General features: G+C 45.6%; 1 protein-coding gene and 1 long non-coding RNA gene across 3 annotated transcripts in view; one reads left to right on the forward strand and one right to left on the reverse strand.

Moving 5' to 3' along the window:
• The window catches only part of AIFM1 (apoptosis inducing factor mitochondria associated 1), a 218338-nt gene that overhangs the window by 68901 nt on the left and 133159 nt on the right, over nt 1-16278 (forward strand). For both annotated transcript variants that reach the window (XM_085607644.1, XM_085607643.1), the window contains exons 9-10: nt 1738-1822; nt 14386-14462. In XM_085607644.1, coding sequence (XP_085463770.1) covers nt 1738-1822; nt 14386-14462 — 162 coding nt within the window. The remainder of the gene's footprint in view (nt 1-1737; nt 1823-14385; nt 14463-16278) is intronic.
• LOC146825647 (uncharacterized) overlaps nt 1-16278 on the reverse strand; it is an 82486-nt gene that overhangs the window by 6580 nt on the left and 59628 nt on the right. The gene's annotated exons all lie outside the window — the stretch shown is intronic.

The following is a 16278-nucleotide window of genomic DNA, read 5'->3' on the forward strand; positions in this document are numbered from 1 at the left end:
CTGAATTGGTGCTTCTTTCAGCTGGAAGCCTTAAAGAATGTGGATGATTGTGCCATACGCAGCACCATTTTTGACAGTGGAAATTTGAATTGAATGACTTCATGCATGGTAGCATGGTCTGTGTTTGCATTGAGTGTGTATTAATTGTGTTCACATAGCAGAAGTGCAGTAAACCTGGATATTAGGCCTTAAAATAAATGTGAACTTTATTTTGTGCAGGGTAACAATGTTTTGTGTGCAATATTGCCACGTGGCTTTTTGTTATGTTATTTTGGCTGAAGGGTAATTTAAAGTTTTCTTTTGGAATGAATGCACAGAAGGTCTGTAGCTGCAAAGTAAAACTTCAAACGTGTAACAAGCTCCACGACTGTGCTAACGGAACACGAAAGTAGCTAGCGGTCATGATTCTGCTTTTCTGCGGATGCTTCAAGTAAAAGCATTGTTTTCAAATTGGAAATGCAAACACTGGATTACTGCGCCACAGAAATACTATAAAGAGAAGGGTATATAAGCTTTCTGTAATTGTGTGGTGAGGGGCAGGATGCACCGAAGGTGGTACCAGTTACTTGAGGCTTGCTGACAGACCTTGAGGAGCATCTTGTCTACAAGTGCGTTGGATATTACATGACTCTGGAACTAAGTCAACTGTAATATGATGCCATAAGGCAAAGCGGGGAGTCTTCAATTAACTGGATAGGGACGTGTATTGAAAAGTGTTTGGAGGCTACCAATATCCATGACTACTGGAGGAAGTATTTATTCTGCTAATTCCTATTCATATAATTTACATGAGATTAGCACATAAATTATTCAACATTATAGCATAAACCAAGGTCCGTGTGTATACTTATTATGGTGGTTCATGTTGGGGGCATAGCATAACTAAGTAGTCCGAGGAGAGGCTAGGATCTACCAGTCTGCTCTCGATATCTTTGCAAAGGCATGAGATGCTTTTGGGGACTAGTGAAATCTAATGTAGATTTACGCACCCCCCCCCCTCCCAAAAACAAAAGTGGGATTTTCATGACATTTGATTACTAGTCTGCTAAATACCATCTCTTTATAGAATGCTAGTATACCTAACTGATCAAGTCATCTTTGAAGGAAAGTTGAATGAAAGATTAATAAAGTTCCCAGTGCTTCAGGATCTTTTAGTCCTTGAACTTGCTCGTTTACATTAACCACCCTTGTATCGCTGCTTAAAAATCGTATAGAATAGATGATATTGAAACTGATGCAAATCTGCTAGAGGTGCATCAAAGGAACGATGTCCGGTGCGGAGTGCCTTGCTCAGGGATTACCACATTGAACAGTTTTAAACTACAATTTTGTAGAAGAGGAAGCACTAAATATATAAAGTATCTGACACTCTTCAAATTTAACTTTTTCCATTATTGTCTTATTTGTGCGTGTTCAATACTTGCCTTCAGACGGGGGACCTCATACCTTGAAAAGATGTATTGGGAGCTTGGTAGGCCAGCTTGTGTGTCAAAGTTTCTGTTACGTAGATAATTGTCATAGTTTGAATTGGGAATAAAGACAAGGGGTAACAAACACCGGTAGTAATGCATTTCAGCGAAGCAAGCCTAAAAATATTGCATGAGCAGTCTTGAAGTAGTAATATTAATCGCCTGGAAAAGGTGATACATTTTTCAAAAATCTAATGGCGCAGGTTAAGAGTGTGGATGGCAAGCATTTACTAATGTGATATTAGAATACTCTTCATTTCTCTTGTAGGTGGTGTACATGGATGTGCGGGAAAACAAAGTTAAACTTGATGATGGCTCAATGATCTCTTATGAAAAGTGTTTAATCGCTACAGGTATGCATTTTTCGAGGATTACGGTTTCCGTATTTGTTGAATGTGCAATCTGAAATTCTGTTGTGAGATAAGCAGAGAGAGAAAAACATACGTACACAGTCCTCTCTTTCCTCAGATGTTGAAACCAAGAAAATTAATGACGAATACTAAGCTTGCAGACTCGCTTTCATGTATGTATACGTGTGCATGCATGCATGAGTATTTTCTTTTATGTCTTGTGTAACCTTTGTGAGGAACAGTAGGGAATGACTATTAGGTAGCAATAGAAAACAACTGCTGGAGGAAATCAGTTGAAAGGTGGGAAACTAAATACACCATTTATTTGATAAAAGCCAGATAGATAAGGGCATATATATACATTTTTGTGAAAACATTACCAGAGAATATCTGAAATCTGTCCAGTTAAAGGAGCATTTAAAAGAAGTACACCAGGCACAATAGGGTTTTTGCTAGTTTTGTTCTCCTTGGTTTATTTGTTCCCGCTGTAGGCCAGTCCTAGAACAAGACGCTGGGCATAAGCTGTTCTGCTAGGCACTTCACCTTCGAACTGGCTGGTAACCCGGGCCATCCTATGGGCATGCCATTAGGGTTTAAGCTCTTACTGTCCCTTGATTGGGTAACTTATTGACCGAGCAACTGGGTAATTGTCCTCTTTCTAAGTTCCACACATGGGCACTGTTGTAACTTTGGGTAAGATAATCCAGTATCCTGAAAACTAAAAAAAAGGAGGGTTATTTCTACAGGCTCCTTTTAAATATATGTTTATATTTCTTACACTTGATCCTATTGGTATTTGATTTTTTTAATAATCCCAAAACATTAAGCACACACAGCGGGTAGGCAGTATAAATCAATTTGACGTTCTTCTGAAACACCATAGTCTTACTGGCATGCTACCTGACGAGATATTATGGTTATGTGATCCCAATTAATTTCTGTAGGAATTTCACCACTCCTACCTAGCATGCCACTGAATGACCTGCAGAACTACATCTACTGCTTGTTTTCGAGTACGTATTCTGTATGTTTTATCATACTAAGCTATGTTGGTGCCTCCCACTGGAACTCCCTTCTGCTTCCCCTCCTTATTTGAATCTGATCATCTGAAGTTCTGAGAAGGATTGAGGATTAGCATGGTTCTCTCCATCTCTCTCCTCTAATGCCCACACCTGTTCATCAACATGAGCGCTATACAAATCCTTTAGTATTCGTTCCAGAAATTGGAATTCTTTTGCAACTGTATGTTAGTCTAGCATATGTGTAGTATTGGCTGTACCTTGATGGAAACATAAATGTGTATTCTTATGCTGCAGTAAGTTTTCAGTGTGCATCGTTCATCTTCATAGGAACTTGGGCCACCTTAAATTTAATGTACATTTGGCAGAGACTGCAGACGGGGACATACAGCATAGATAACAAACTGTCCATGGTCCTACACTATACAATCTTATTACTTCTCTTATCATGGGGTTGCAAACCGATTTGAATCTTCTCTGTTGCTCGTTTGTAAATACAAGTGGACTATACATGAAAGTTTTTCAGACTTTTTATTTTTTTTTAATTTAAAAAATAATGTTTTTATTTATTTTGTCCTCAAAGCATATTCTGGCTAACGTTTACAGATAAAGATATTTCATACTAGTGGTTTCAAACTCCAATGTAGTCTCAGAGCGGGAGCAAGGGCACTATTAGGTAATTCCAAGGTACTTGTTAAACACTGGCCTGTAGTCACTATTTGAGTCAAACATTGAACAGAGGCTCAAAAGAAAGTTGTCATCTAACAAATTTCTGGATAAGGCCCAAATATTAAAGTGAGAGCCTATTGTAGTATCCCATGCCATTTATTACCCATCAACATGTGCTCTGTTTTTCTCATTATGGCATTACCAGTTACCTTGCTTAAAAAGAGTGAATTTCGTAGCTCAAACAAAAAAAACTCCCAACCACCGGGGCTGCCCTGTACTATAAGTACCCGCGGTATCTTCACATTCTTAAAATATTTGATCATGCCTTCTGCGGTGCGTCAGAGGAGAAGTATGCCTTTAGAGGTCCAGTTCCAGCTTGCAGGACCTCTGTTGTGACCAAAACTAGGAAGGTCTGTGGTCCTGCCCTTACAACCAATGGAAGAACAACCAAAAGCTTCCTCTAATTCACAACAAAGAAGGCAATACAGAACAAATTAAAAGCTGCTGAACACCACCTGTCCTCTAAAGCATTAATCTTAGAGTGCAGCAGTTAATATTTTTTTTTTAAAGTTACAATTAAATGTTACCCAAGCTTTTGTGGGCTAACCTGTGTTGAAGATCTAGCTAAAAGGAATATCCAATACTGAAATGAGGTAGTATATAGTACAATGGAACTTAAGTAGTTTTGCTGGCAGCCATCAGTAAGTGAAGAAGTAGTTTTCTTATTGCCCAGTTAATAGGGTTGTTCCTGTGGAGTGGATCAATTCCTTGGTGGCGCCGCTCACATAAATCAGCTACGGTAGATTCTGATATACTGTCAAACTACCAACCTATTTCCTTCCTGCCTTTTGTAACTTGTGGAAATAAATGTCCACCTTTTATCTGACTGATTGCTTAAAAACAACCTACTTGAGATGACTCTGGCCAGATTTGCCCAATTCACAGCAGAAAGACGGCCCTTGTAACTGTGGTAGATCTATGAATGCTGGTGGACCATGCGCAACACATAGCCCTATTGCTATTCCTACCGCTGCATTGGATACAGTGTCTCATGACCTCTTACTAGGTTGAAGGAAATTGGCATAACTGGAAAGGCACTTGAGTGGTGTAGGTCTGATCTACAAGGCAGCGTTCAAGCAGTCTTTCTACCACCCTATATTTTGTTGTTTAAATATTTGGGTCAAGGAGTGCCACAGGGATCAGCTTTGAGGCCGACATTTTATAATATGGACATCTGCCTACTGGTGAAACAAAAAGAATCTTTTAGTCTCAGTTTGATGAATTCTGCAGATGGCACCTAGCAGATCATCACACTGGGTAAGGTGGCTAAAAACCTACTTGAAACATTTCACCAATGTATGGATGCTAAATCAGAGTGATTATATTCAGTCACTCAACTTCAACTCAGACAAAACTGAAGTGCTGTGAGCAAGACATCCTTGTATTCCTGATCATATGCCATCCGTCATTCGCCCCAATTTCTGGACCACGTCATCACCTGCAAAAAATGGTAAAAAGATTATAATCACCTTGCGTACATGTCTTTTTTCCTTTTAAAACAAATGAGGAAGATCCTGCCCAGGCCGGTTCACCGGGTGGTGATCCAGGCGACAGTCTTGTCGCCTGGACTATTGCAACTCCTTCTTCTTTGGCCTTGACAAGGACCCTTTGAAGAAATTACAAAGAATATACAATGCTTCTTCCCAGTTAGCTCTTTAACAATGTTGTTCTTCGACTGACGCACTTAAAGCTCTTTAGATGCCAGCGTGCAAAAGGGTGATGTTTTAAATCACTCTGTCTAGTCTATAAGGCTATCCACGTTAGTGGACCTGATTGTTTGGTGGAGAAATTCCATTAATACATTCCGGCTCGCAATTTACTATCAGTGGAGATAATTTGCCATTGGTTCATCACTACCACAGTGTTCGCCTGGGGGGCAAATGCTTCGCAGTGGCTGCATTGAAGCTGGTTTAAGATTCACACCCCCCTGTCTCCAATTCAGAAAGGCCTTTAAAAACCTGGCTTTTCAAAAATTAGTTTGCTCCATAATATCTCCTGCGACTCTCTAATATTACCCCACAGTAGTCTCGATCTGCCCGTTTTTTCCCTCTCTGTTGTGTCATCTGCTCTGTTAGCGTTCTCAGCACCATGACACCCTATGGGGGTAGCAGTTGCGCTTTATAAAATTGTTAACATAACATTGCTGGTTCCCTCAACTCCATCCTTTAATGAAAGGTAATGCAAATCAAACAAGAGAACATTACTACGTCAGATGCTATGGGAAACTAACAAACATTCCCCAGACGTAAAGCATGCTTTGGTAGTTTTTGGTGTTCGTTCCAACGGTCACCCAGTTCAATAGTAAGCAGGAGTGTACCCCACAGATCAATGTTTTTTTTCATTTTTATTTTCTTAGCCCTGTCCCGGTGTGACTGAGAAAGTCACGATCTTGATGTAAAATTAGAAAGGGATTCTATGTGGACAGTACATTGGACATGATAAAAGCTGATGATGTTGTTTGTCTTCTGCAATAGTACAGTCTTCCATTCCAAATTCCTTTTCCAACTTTGAGCTACTCTAAGTGCTCCGTACAAGTATTTCTCCCTGGATAACAGTTCAGTGCTGATGATGCTCTTTACAACTTAATTGTTTTAGGTGCAGGCTTGTAGTGTTCTATCTGAAAGAGACTATTAGTTATAGATTCCTTACCTTAGAATTAGCCCCAGGCATCAGACTGGATCCGGAGAATATTTTTCCTCAGCAGTACCCCTGCACGTCGGTAGGTGGCGTTGGTCGACCCCTCATGCGTCGTGGTCGCCGGGATGATGTTATGGTGCCTACTTAGATGCCGCCCCTGTGCGCTGATGTCAATTCTTTCTTTTTCCACGCCAGCCTATCACAGATCCAGAGAGAGCTTGCCCCATTGTCACCTTTTGACTAAACTTTTTTTGACAACGTCTTTGAGTCTTCGACTCATGGTGCATGAGGGATGTCCTGTCGTCAGACCGGCTTCAAACCTTGCAACTCCTGTCACAAGCTGATGTCTGTGACAGACCAGCACCTCGTGTGCCTCTGATGTCTGGAGCGCGACCACGAACCAAAGTCATGCTCCGACTGTCGGGCCATGAATCCGAAGTCTGCAGGAGCGGACCCGAAAGCTTTTGGAGGCCTGTCAGTCGGCTATGCGACGTTGCTGGTCTCGCTCGAGGGGAAGATCTCGAGACCGGTCGTAGAACCACCACACCTCGTCTAAGTCTTCACACTCCTCAGGTAAGTCGAAGCACAAGAAGACGAAGAAGCACGTCGCTCTTCGCCGTCTCCCCGTCGGTCGGTGGCGCGAGGCAGGATCTGGAGCATCGTCGCTCTAAGGCTCAGTATCCGGCACCTGACTCAGGGAAGACTCCGCGCCTCCCCCCGTTTCTGGGAGCCAGGGCGTCCCCTGCCCAGCTTCTTACATTCTACGAAACCCTCCACCGGGTGTTTGGGCAGCCCGGCTCCACTGGCTCGCCTTTGGGCCCCGTGAAGCCGGTTGGCGGCTCCGGCCCTTCGATGCTCGCGGCTCCGGCCCTAGCACCAGAGGGCCCACTTGGATCCACGCCTGGATCCTGATTGACGCCGGTAAACCTTACTCGACCATCCCCGGTGCCGATCCCGGCAACAACGCCCCCGGCCTGCACTGCCCCCATCCTCCTCCCCTAGATGGACCCGGAGCCAGACCAATATCTGATCAGAGGCTGGAGGGTACTTTTGTCCCCTTGTTCATCCCAGGTGTTCCGTATCGCCCTAAGGTTGGTGATGAGGACTGGGAGGGGTCACTAGTCCCTTTGACAGACCAGCTGGAAGAACCGGGCCGGAGAGAGGATTCGAGTGACACCAGTGGTCTGGACACCTCCCCAGACCTTGGCATGTTTTCTCCCCCCTACTGTGGCTACAGAGGAGGGAGTGTCCTATGCAGTGGTGGTGCGTAGGGCAGCCAAGGCCATGGGCCTGGAGCTCCCTTCAGTGGCAGTCAGGACTAATATCCTGACAGAGGTGCTTCAACCGGCGGCAACTTCCTCCAAACCCTCTTGCCCTTCAATGAAGCCCTCACGGACGTCCTCTGGACACTTGGTCTAAGTCCAGCACAGGGGTTCCTGTGGAACGGACGATTGCCCACCGCCTTTGCCCAGCTCTGGGCGATCCCATTTTCCTCACCCAACACCCTTCCCCCGAGAGCTTGGTGGTCCAAGCTTCTTCCTCCAAGGGCGCATTCCCTTTCGCACCCCCGGACAGGGAATCCAAGAGGCTGGATCATCTTGGAAAACGCATGTTCTCTTCCTCCAGCTTGGCACTGCGGTCCGTGAATACCATATGCCTCTTGGGCCGATACTCTCATACCATCTGGGATATGGTTGCGCAGGTGCTGTCTCCTTGCCCGGAGGAGGCCCGGGCCGTCCTCTCCCAAGCCGTGGCAGATGGGAGAGACGGAGCAAAATTCACAATTCGCTGTGGACTCTATACCACCGACTCACTGGGCAGAACGATTGCCATGTCAGAAGCCCTTAGGCGCTACGCCTGGTTCAGGACATCTGGTATTTCGGGGGATGTTCATTCAACTCTCTGGACATGCCCTTCGATGGCTGTCACCTTTTTGGTGACAAAGCAGACTCTCTGCTGGAGCGCTTTAAGGATTCTCGGGCTACGTGTGGATCCTTGGGCCTAGCTGCGTGCTCCTGTTCACCACAGTCTACTTTTTGCCCCCTCCGTGGCTACGGTAGGAGCACCCCACCATGTCAGACCCAGTCCAGTCACCGGTCCACGCAAGCTGCCCAGCCTTTGCACAGACATGGGACCCTGCAAAGTGGGTCTGGGTACCAGCGGACGGGCCAGTCCACCCTCCCAGCCCCCCCAACCCCCGCAGCAGCCTCCAAACCCTTCTAGTCTGACATTTCAGGCCCATCTGCGGCCAGAGGGTGGCAGGATTCGCCATCACCTTCCCCACTGGCAATCCATCATGTCAGACAGGTGGGCGTTGCTGATAGTCCGAAAGGGCTACTCATTCCCCTTTGAGACTACCCCTCCCTCCATGCCACAGTCTTTCGATCGCATGTCGGAGGATCATTTGGCGCTTCTCTGCCAAGGCCTGTGTCCTATCCTAGACCTCAGGGCCCTCAACCGCTTCAAGTTCAAAATGCTAATCTTGGCTCCGGCCCTATCTGCCCTCAACCCTGTAGACTGGATGGTGGTGTTGGACCTGCAGGATGCCTATTTTCACATCCCCGTCCTACCAGCCCACAGATGTTACCTACGGTTCACAGTAGGACATGAGCATTTTCAGTTAACCGTGCTCCCCTTTGGCCTTACCAGTGCTCCTCGGGTGTTCACACAAGTGATGGCAGTGGTCGCAGCTCGACTGCGCAGATCAGGGGTTCCTGTCTTCCCCCAATCTCGACGACTGGCTGTTGAATGCGGGCTCGCCCCAGGCTGTTGTCTCCCACCTCCAGATTACGGCGGACCACCTGCATTCGCTGGGGTTCACTATCAATGTGCCGAAGTCACACCTGACTCCCTCTCAGTCGCTCCTTTTTATCTGAACTGTTCTGGACACAGTGCAGTTTCGGTCCTCTCCACCCGAGCAGCGAGGATATTCGGGCTATGATACTGATGTTTCAACCCTATCCCGGATTTCGGTGAGAATTGCCCTGAGGCTGCTGTGCCTCATGGCCTCCTACATCCTGCTGGTGGATCATGCCAAATGGCATATGCAGGCTCTGCAGTTTGGCCTGAAGTTCCAGTGGGAGCAGCATCAGGGGAATCTCTCCAACTACGTCCAAATCTCGGAGGGAACTGTGTAACAATAGCAGTGGTGGTTAACGAACCAGGATTGGGTCCTAGGCTGATCCCTCTCCCTTCCACAACCAGACCTCACAGCGATGACCGATGCATCACCCCTGGGATGGGACAGCCACCTGGGAGAGGTGAAGATTAGAGGAGTCTGGTATCTGGCGGGGTTCGGGCTCCATTTCAACCTTTTGGAGCTTCAGGCGATTCGCTTGGCACTGAAGGCATTCCTTCCCTCCCTCAAGGGGAAGGCAGTGCAGGTGTTCACAGACAACACCACCGCCAAGTGGTACTGCAACAATCAGGGCGGGGTGTAGTTGTGGACCCTTTCAAGAGGCTCTTCGCCTTTGGACATGGCTGGAACATCGGGGCCATAACCCTGGTGGTTCAACACCTGGCAGGTTCTCTGAACACCAGAGCGGACAAACTCAGCCATCGGTGCCTGGTGGATCACGAATGACGACTTCACTCAGAGGTGGTGCAAGGTCTCTTTTAGCAGTGGGGAGAGCCTTGGTTAGATCTGTTCACCACGAAGAGCATGTGCAGTGTGCGCAGTTTTGTGCATTGGAGTTTCCAAGGCGGCACTTGTTCGTCGTTGATTTGCATCGCTATTGGAGTTGCGGCCTCCTGTATGCCTTTCCGCCTGTACTACTTCTGCTCGAGTGCTGAAGAAGATCAAGTGCAACCGAGCCCAAGTCATTCTTGGGACACCAGACTGGGCACGAAGTGTCTGGTACCCCGAGCTCCTGAGCGTGGCCATCGATCCTCCGATCAGACTGCCCCTTCAGGAGGATCTGCTGTGGCAGCAGCAGGGGACGGTCCTCCACCCGAAACTGTCCAGCCTCCACCTCCGTGCATGGAGATTGAGCGGCGACAGTTGATAGCTTTTAACCTTCTTCCCGAAGTCTGTAATGTCATCTTGGCAGCCAGGCGTCCCTCCACTAAGATGGAACACGATTGTGCCTTGGTGCACAGCAAAGTCTGTGGATCCCCTTTCTGCCCCTCTTTCCGAGGTTCTTTTGTTCCTTCTCTCTTTGGCCCAGACTGGTTCGGCTCTGGGCACTCTTAAAGGTTATCTTGCAGCCATTTCTGCTTTTCTTCGGCTACCAGATCAGCCCTCTTTGTTCAAGTCCCCTATTGTAAGTAGGTTCTTTAAAGGCATTATTCATCTCTTTCCTCCATCTCCTTTCATAATGCCCCAGTGGGACTTGAACCTTGTTTTGACTTACTTTATGCGCGCTCCCTTTGAGCCTCTTCACAACTGTCCTCTTGGGCTTCTTGTTGGCATCACCTCTGCTTACAGAGTGAGTGAGCTTCAGGCTTTTTCTTCGAAGCCCCCTTTCTTCTCGGTACATCCGGACAAAGTGGTGCTTCGAACTAGACCCTTGTTCCTACCTAAAGTCATCACTCCTTTTCACATAGGAAGGACTATGACTCTGCCCACCTCTTTCCCGCCTCTGCACCCTTCCAAGGAGGAGGAGATACTCCACCGTCTGGACCCGAAACGTGCGCGGTCTTTCTACCTTGACCGTATGGTGGACGATCACCTCTTTGTTGGCTGTGTGGGTGACCAGAAAAGTTGGGCTGTGCAAAAGCATACCTTCCGATGGGTCATACTTTGTATCAAGATTTGTAACGCTTTAGCTAAAAAGGAACCTCCAGCGGGCTGCAAGCTCATTCCACTAGTTATGGTAGCAACTACTGCTTTGTCACATGAAGTCCCACTCATTGACATCTGCGAGGCGGCCACGTGGGCTTCTATGCTCACGGTCACCAGACATTACTGCCTGGATAGTCCAGTCCGGAGGGATGACTACTTTGCCGTTCTGTCATCCAGGACTTTCTGGTGTGAACTTGGTTCGCAGTCCCTCCTCCGGCGTTGGTATTGCTGGGATATCTATTCTGAGGTAAGGAATCTATCACTAATAGTCTCTTTCAGATGAACAAGTTACTTACCGTTAGTAACTATGTGTCTGTAAGAGACATATATTAGTTATAGATTCCTTACCTCCCCACCCATCCTTACCGCTCTGCGAACTGACTTCTAGGGATAGGGACTCCCTTTCAGGGCCCTAGTGTGGCGCATCAGTGTCTTTCATGGCTCTGCGCTTCTTGCATGGAAAGTCGTGTCAGAACTGACGTTGGCGCGTAGGTGCAGCGTTTAAGTAGGCACCCCAATGTCATCCCAGCGACCACGACGCCCACGACTGACGCGAAGTCGACCGATGCCACCTACCATAACACAGGGGTACTGCTGAGGAAAATATTCTCCGGATCCAGTCTGAAGCCTGAGGTAATTCTAAGGTAAGAAATATATCACTAATATAAGTCTCTTATAGATACATCGTTACCAAAGGTAAGTAAATTATTCTACACCAACACATGTTTTCACTGCTGAGTAACTGGTTGCCACAGTTTAGAAGTTCGAGTACGGAAATCTTTCTGGCTGTAGAATATCAGGCTAAATAGTCACAGCAATATTTTGCCAAAGCCCAAACATAGTTCTAAAACGGAATTTCTACTTCTCAGTGTGGTTAGATGATATACCTGCTAGGTACTGATTACTTTTAGGAAGGTATTGGTCATACGGCTGACAGCATTCGAAAATTGCTCCACAAGGACGGGCTTGAGGCTGCAGAACTGATGAGTGGATATATATTTGGCCTATCATGAAAACATAAACACGTAGGAGGCTAGAAACTATAAGCCTGATCTCCGTGATGAATAGGAAAAAGAAAGGGACAGACAGAATTACTTGAACCCAGGGGATTGTAGGCTCCACAATAAATTAGTATGAATGGGACGAGAAGGCTTTGCAAGGCAAATCTGTTGGATTATTTTAATGGTGTGACTCACAACTTGGTTTACTGAATTGCCACATTGTGGATCCCAGATTGTGAAGTGTATAAGGGCCAGCCTAAGCAGTAAGAAGTAAAGTCCTTTGATAATTGGCATTCATTCTGGTACTGAGGATGAGAAGGTTGGCTTGTCTCAAGAGTCTGTACTAGGGCTCATAGTTTACATTTTCTTTTTAGTGAAATTGCAAGTGGGCCGAACCCAAAAGCATTATTTTGTAGATGAGACAGATGCAGTTTTATCTGCATTACATTGGCCACAGACAGTGGCGGCTCCTCCGCTAAGGCAGAGGAGTGTCGCCCCACTGAACAAAAGGAAAAATAAAATGATAACTATTGTTATCATTTTATTTTTCCTATATAATTCAGTGGCTCTCGGGTGGGGCGGAGTAGGGAGAGGAGTGGTTTTCTCCCCTGGAGTGCGCACGACTGCTTGGCCGGCCCAAAGGGGCATCTTCCCCACCAGGCTGCATTACACAGCCTAGTGAGGAACATGCAAGCTCCCCCAGTCCCTGTCTGAGTGCGGATCCACGGCGCTCAGACCAATCACAACGCTGCATTGCAGTGATTGGCTATGGGGAGCCGGGGAGTGCGGGTGCTTCCTTCTGCTGGCCAGGAGTGCAGGAAGATTTCAGGGGGACAAAGGAGAGGCGACGGCCGTGTCAGCTAAGTGTTTTTTTTTTTTTGTTTTCTTTTTTGCCCCCTCATGCCTCCCGCCTCACCACCCGGGTCCGGTAGCAGCCGCTACTGGCCACCAACCAAGATATAGAAATTCATCCCTTAATATCAGTGTTCACAGATATTGTGACACGATTCCTATTGCTCAGAAAACATCTTGATAGAAAACATTCAGAAAAATATTATATTGCAACCTGATTTGGGCAACTTGTAAGAATCTCTTCCCTCAAGAAAAACTTGCGCCTTCAACTCTGTATAGATCCAATACAACCCTGTATATTGCCATCTGGGATTTGACCTGGCAGAGGCACAGAATTACCATGGAAGAGAAAGCTGTATTTAAAAAGTTATTTTTATTGATTGTACGTGACAGGAAATGAAACTATAAAAGAAATTGCTGATTTGTGTACATGCACGTTAAACGTGTAGCTGTTGTAGGCTGACAAAGGCCTCTCACACTAATCTACTTCAGGTTTTGGATTCATTACTGAATATCTCGACTAAAAATGTGTCAAGTAGAACATTCAGCAGCTTCAGAAGTTTTGAAATGGTCAATCTTGACGGAAGAGGTTCTAGGGAGGGGAGTGGAATCAATGTGTAAGTAAACTATTAATTCATACTGAGTGGGTAGTAAGTTGGGAAAACTACCACCCACCAGCAATAGTTCACTGCAGATGGAAGGAATGCGTGATATTAATTTACAGTCTCATTGATACTTAATCTGAGTACAGTTAATTGGGTCTTCTCGTTGTCTTTCCCTGTCTAAGCAATCTGGATCACATCCTATGCAGTGACAGCTGAACTAGTATAACCTTTCTTTCAGAGCCGGTGGGGGGGAGGGGGGGGAGGGAGGAGGGAGGAGGGAGGAGGGAGAGGGGGGAGGAGCCTAATTCCTTTTGACATAAAATGGTCTAAGGAGGTTAGGGAAATTTCCACTGGATTGCAATACTTCTCTTAGCCACTAAGACAGCCTGATCTGTCCACCTGCAGACAGTTTTTTTTTATCTCGGTCTGGGTATGACATAATTAGTCCTTTCTGATTAAACTGGCTTATTGGGGTCTCTGGATCTTGTTTATTTTCTTCGTTAGAATATCAGATATAGAAGCAACACAGAGTAGCAATGGCTGGTTTCAGTTATGCCTGGATGGCCATCTCAAGCTTGTTCTTACGGATTCACGTCTGAATCTATTCAAGTGTACTTTGATAGTGGCTCATGGGTCAATAATACCCTTTATGCTATTTTAGCATGAATGCGAAACCAATATCTGAACTTCAAGATGTGTATTGTGTTCCAAACCTTAAGTTAAGATCATGCCTTTAATTTTTTTATTGAAGTTTCATGTTTTTGATGTCCTTTGCTTTTGCCTGCTTGTTTTTATGTATTCCTTCACATTTTGCACATCTCCTTTTACCTTTTCTTCTTGACTTTTTCTACACTTAGCATATAATTTGAAATTCTGGTTGCATCATTTTGTAATGAAATTATTTGCAGTGTTTTGATCTTCTTTCCCGCTTTGTTGCCAGGTGGTGCCCCACGAAATCTTCCAGCTATTGAAAGGGCTGGTGAAGAAGTGCAACAAAGGACAACCCTGTTTAGAAGGGTAAGTACCTCAGTCTGTGTTTTTTGTGTTGCAATTGTTTCTGTATGAAAATAGAAAGCGAAGTACCTCAATCTGCCTTTCCTTGGTCGCCATGATTTGTAGAATGAAACAATTTGGCATTTAAAACATGGCATTGCAGTGGTTAATATAAGCAGGGTATGGACAACTGCATAGGAATCTATTGATCCAGATGTGCTAAGCAAAAAGACATCTGTAGAAGAGTGATGGAAGATTGGGTTGTTCTTGGGTCCCACATAAGCATCACTGTAGTACCCCATTGGGAAGACTTGTCTAACCAGCATCATAACCACAGGGATGTTTTGGAGGGGTATGTTGTAAATGGATTGTGCAGCTTGGCTGGACTGTTCCTGTTGGAGCAGGACCAAGGATCCTTTTGCATATGGCTGGTCTAATCTGAGGTAGCATGGTGTGCAAAAAAAGATTTACAGGGATCCTGCTCCAAATAATTGCCAGTGGCTCACAATAATTCTAGCAATCCATCCATCACTTTTTGCATTTCCTGTCAAGCATAAGTCATCAGACTGATTCTTCTTCTTCTGTGTGAAGTATTCATGGCTGGTTGTGGTCATCATTTCCCTGTACCAGTCAGAGTACACTGGGACAGATGGATCTTTTCGCAGTATCGGTATGACCAACTTCGCCACCAGTGATTCCTGTGCGTACCATCACCTCCGTGCGCGAACAGCTCTGGGATACCCAACTTGTTGTGCAGCATTACCTGTAGAGCTGAGACCGAGAAATGTGAATCAAAGGATGTCCTAATGGTATTCCATATCCCTGACCTGACCTGTGAGAGTGGAGCAGGACCACAGAAAATATATATACTGTTCTATGGGTGTAATGCAATCCTTGTGCAGAGAGGGTGCAGTGCTATTTGTGTAATAGTTTGAAACGTCTTAACTTTAGTCTTGCCTTATTCATACCCTTATCATGTAGCAGTAAATTGTCAGGCTAGCCTTCCTCCGTAAATTTCACTATTACTTTTTCCTGCCACTTGGTCCTAACAACATTGGCTTTCTATATCAAAAATGAGAACACCATGTAAACCTAAGACCACACCTGAAATTGACCCCAGACCTGGAAATATTTCCTAATGAGCAAAGTGGTTAAGAAGAATATGTGGGTTCCTAGCCTAGCTAGGAAACCAGAATAAATTTGGAAGCCTCATAGGGAGGTAGCCAAATTCTGTGTAGATGCCATGTAACAACTTTAAGTGGCTGTTATGTAGAAAGTCATTGATCGTATGGATGCTTACCGAATCAGAGTCCAAACCATTAAGAGTGTCTATCCACATCCGGAGCCCTGTATATTCCCAGAGTTGTGTCTTCATAAATTATTCAATCAGTTTTAAGCAGGTTGTGTCCAGCATACCAGGCCAAAGCTGCGGCTTGCAAGACAAGGTTACCTAATGCAATTGACAGAGACTGATCACCGTATTCTAGATCCAATTCATCGGATGCGCCTTGCAGTAGTTTTTCACTATGAACCAACATTGGCTTGTCCCAATATGTCAGCAGGAAGTGGGAAAAATGTATGCTCATTGATGCACCAGGTAATAAGACCATATGTGTGGTAGATGTAGTTCCCCATCCACCCTGGTTTTGTGGTGTTAAGATGATTTAAACCTGTCTCGCTGACCCTCACATAAAATTCTTTGATAACTGAATCTTTTTCTGAAAACAAGACATTTTACACATGAAGGGAGACCACCGCAAAAACAATAAATTCTAGGTGTAACTACCATTTGCTTGGATCCTCCTCATAAGTAGAGCTGCACTCGATCATCGGGCACAGT

This window comes from Triturus cristatus, chromosome 5_2 (genome assembly GCF_964204655.1).
Source record: "Triturus cristatus chromosome 5_2, aTriCri1.1, whole genome shotgun sequence".
NCBI lineage: Eukaryota > Metazoa > Chordata > Amphibia > Caudata > Salamandridae > Triturus > Triturus cristatus.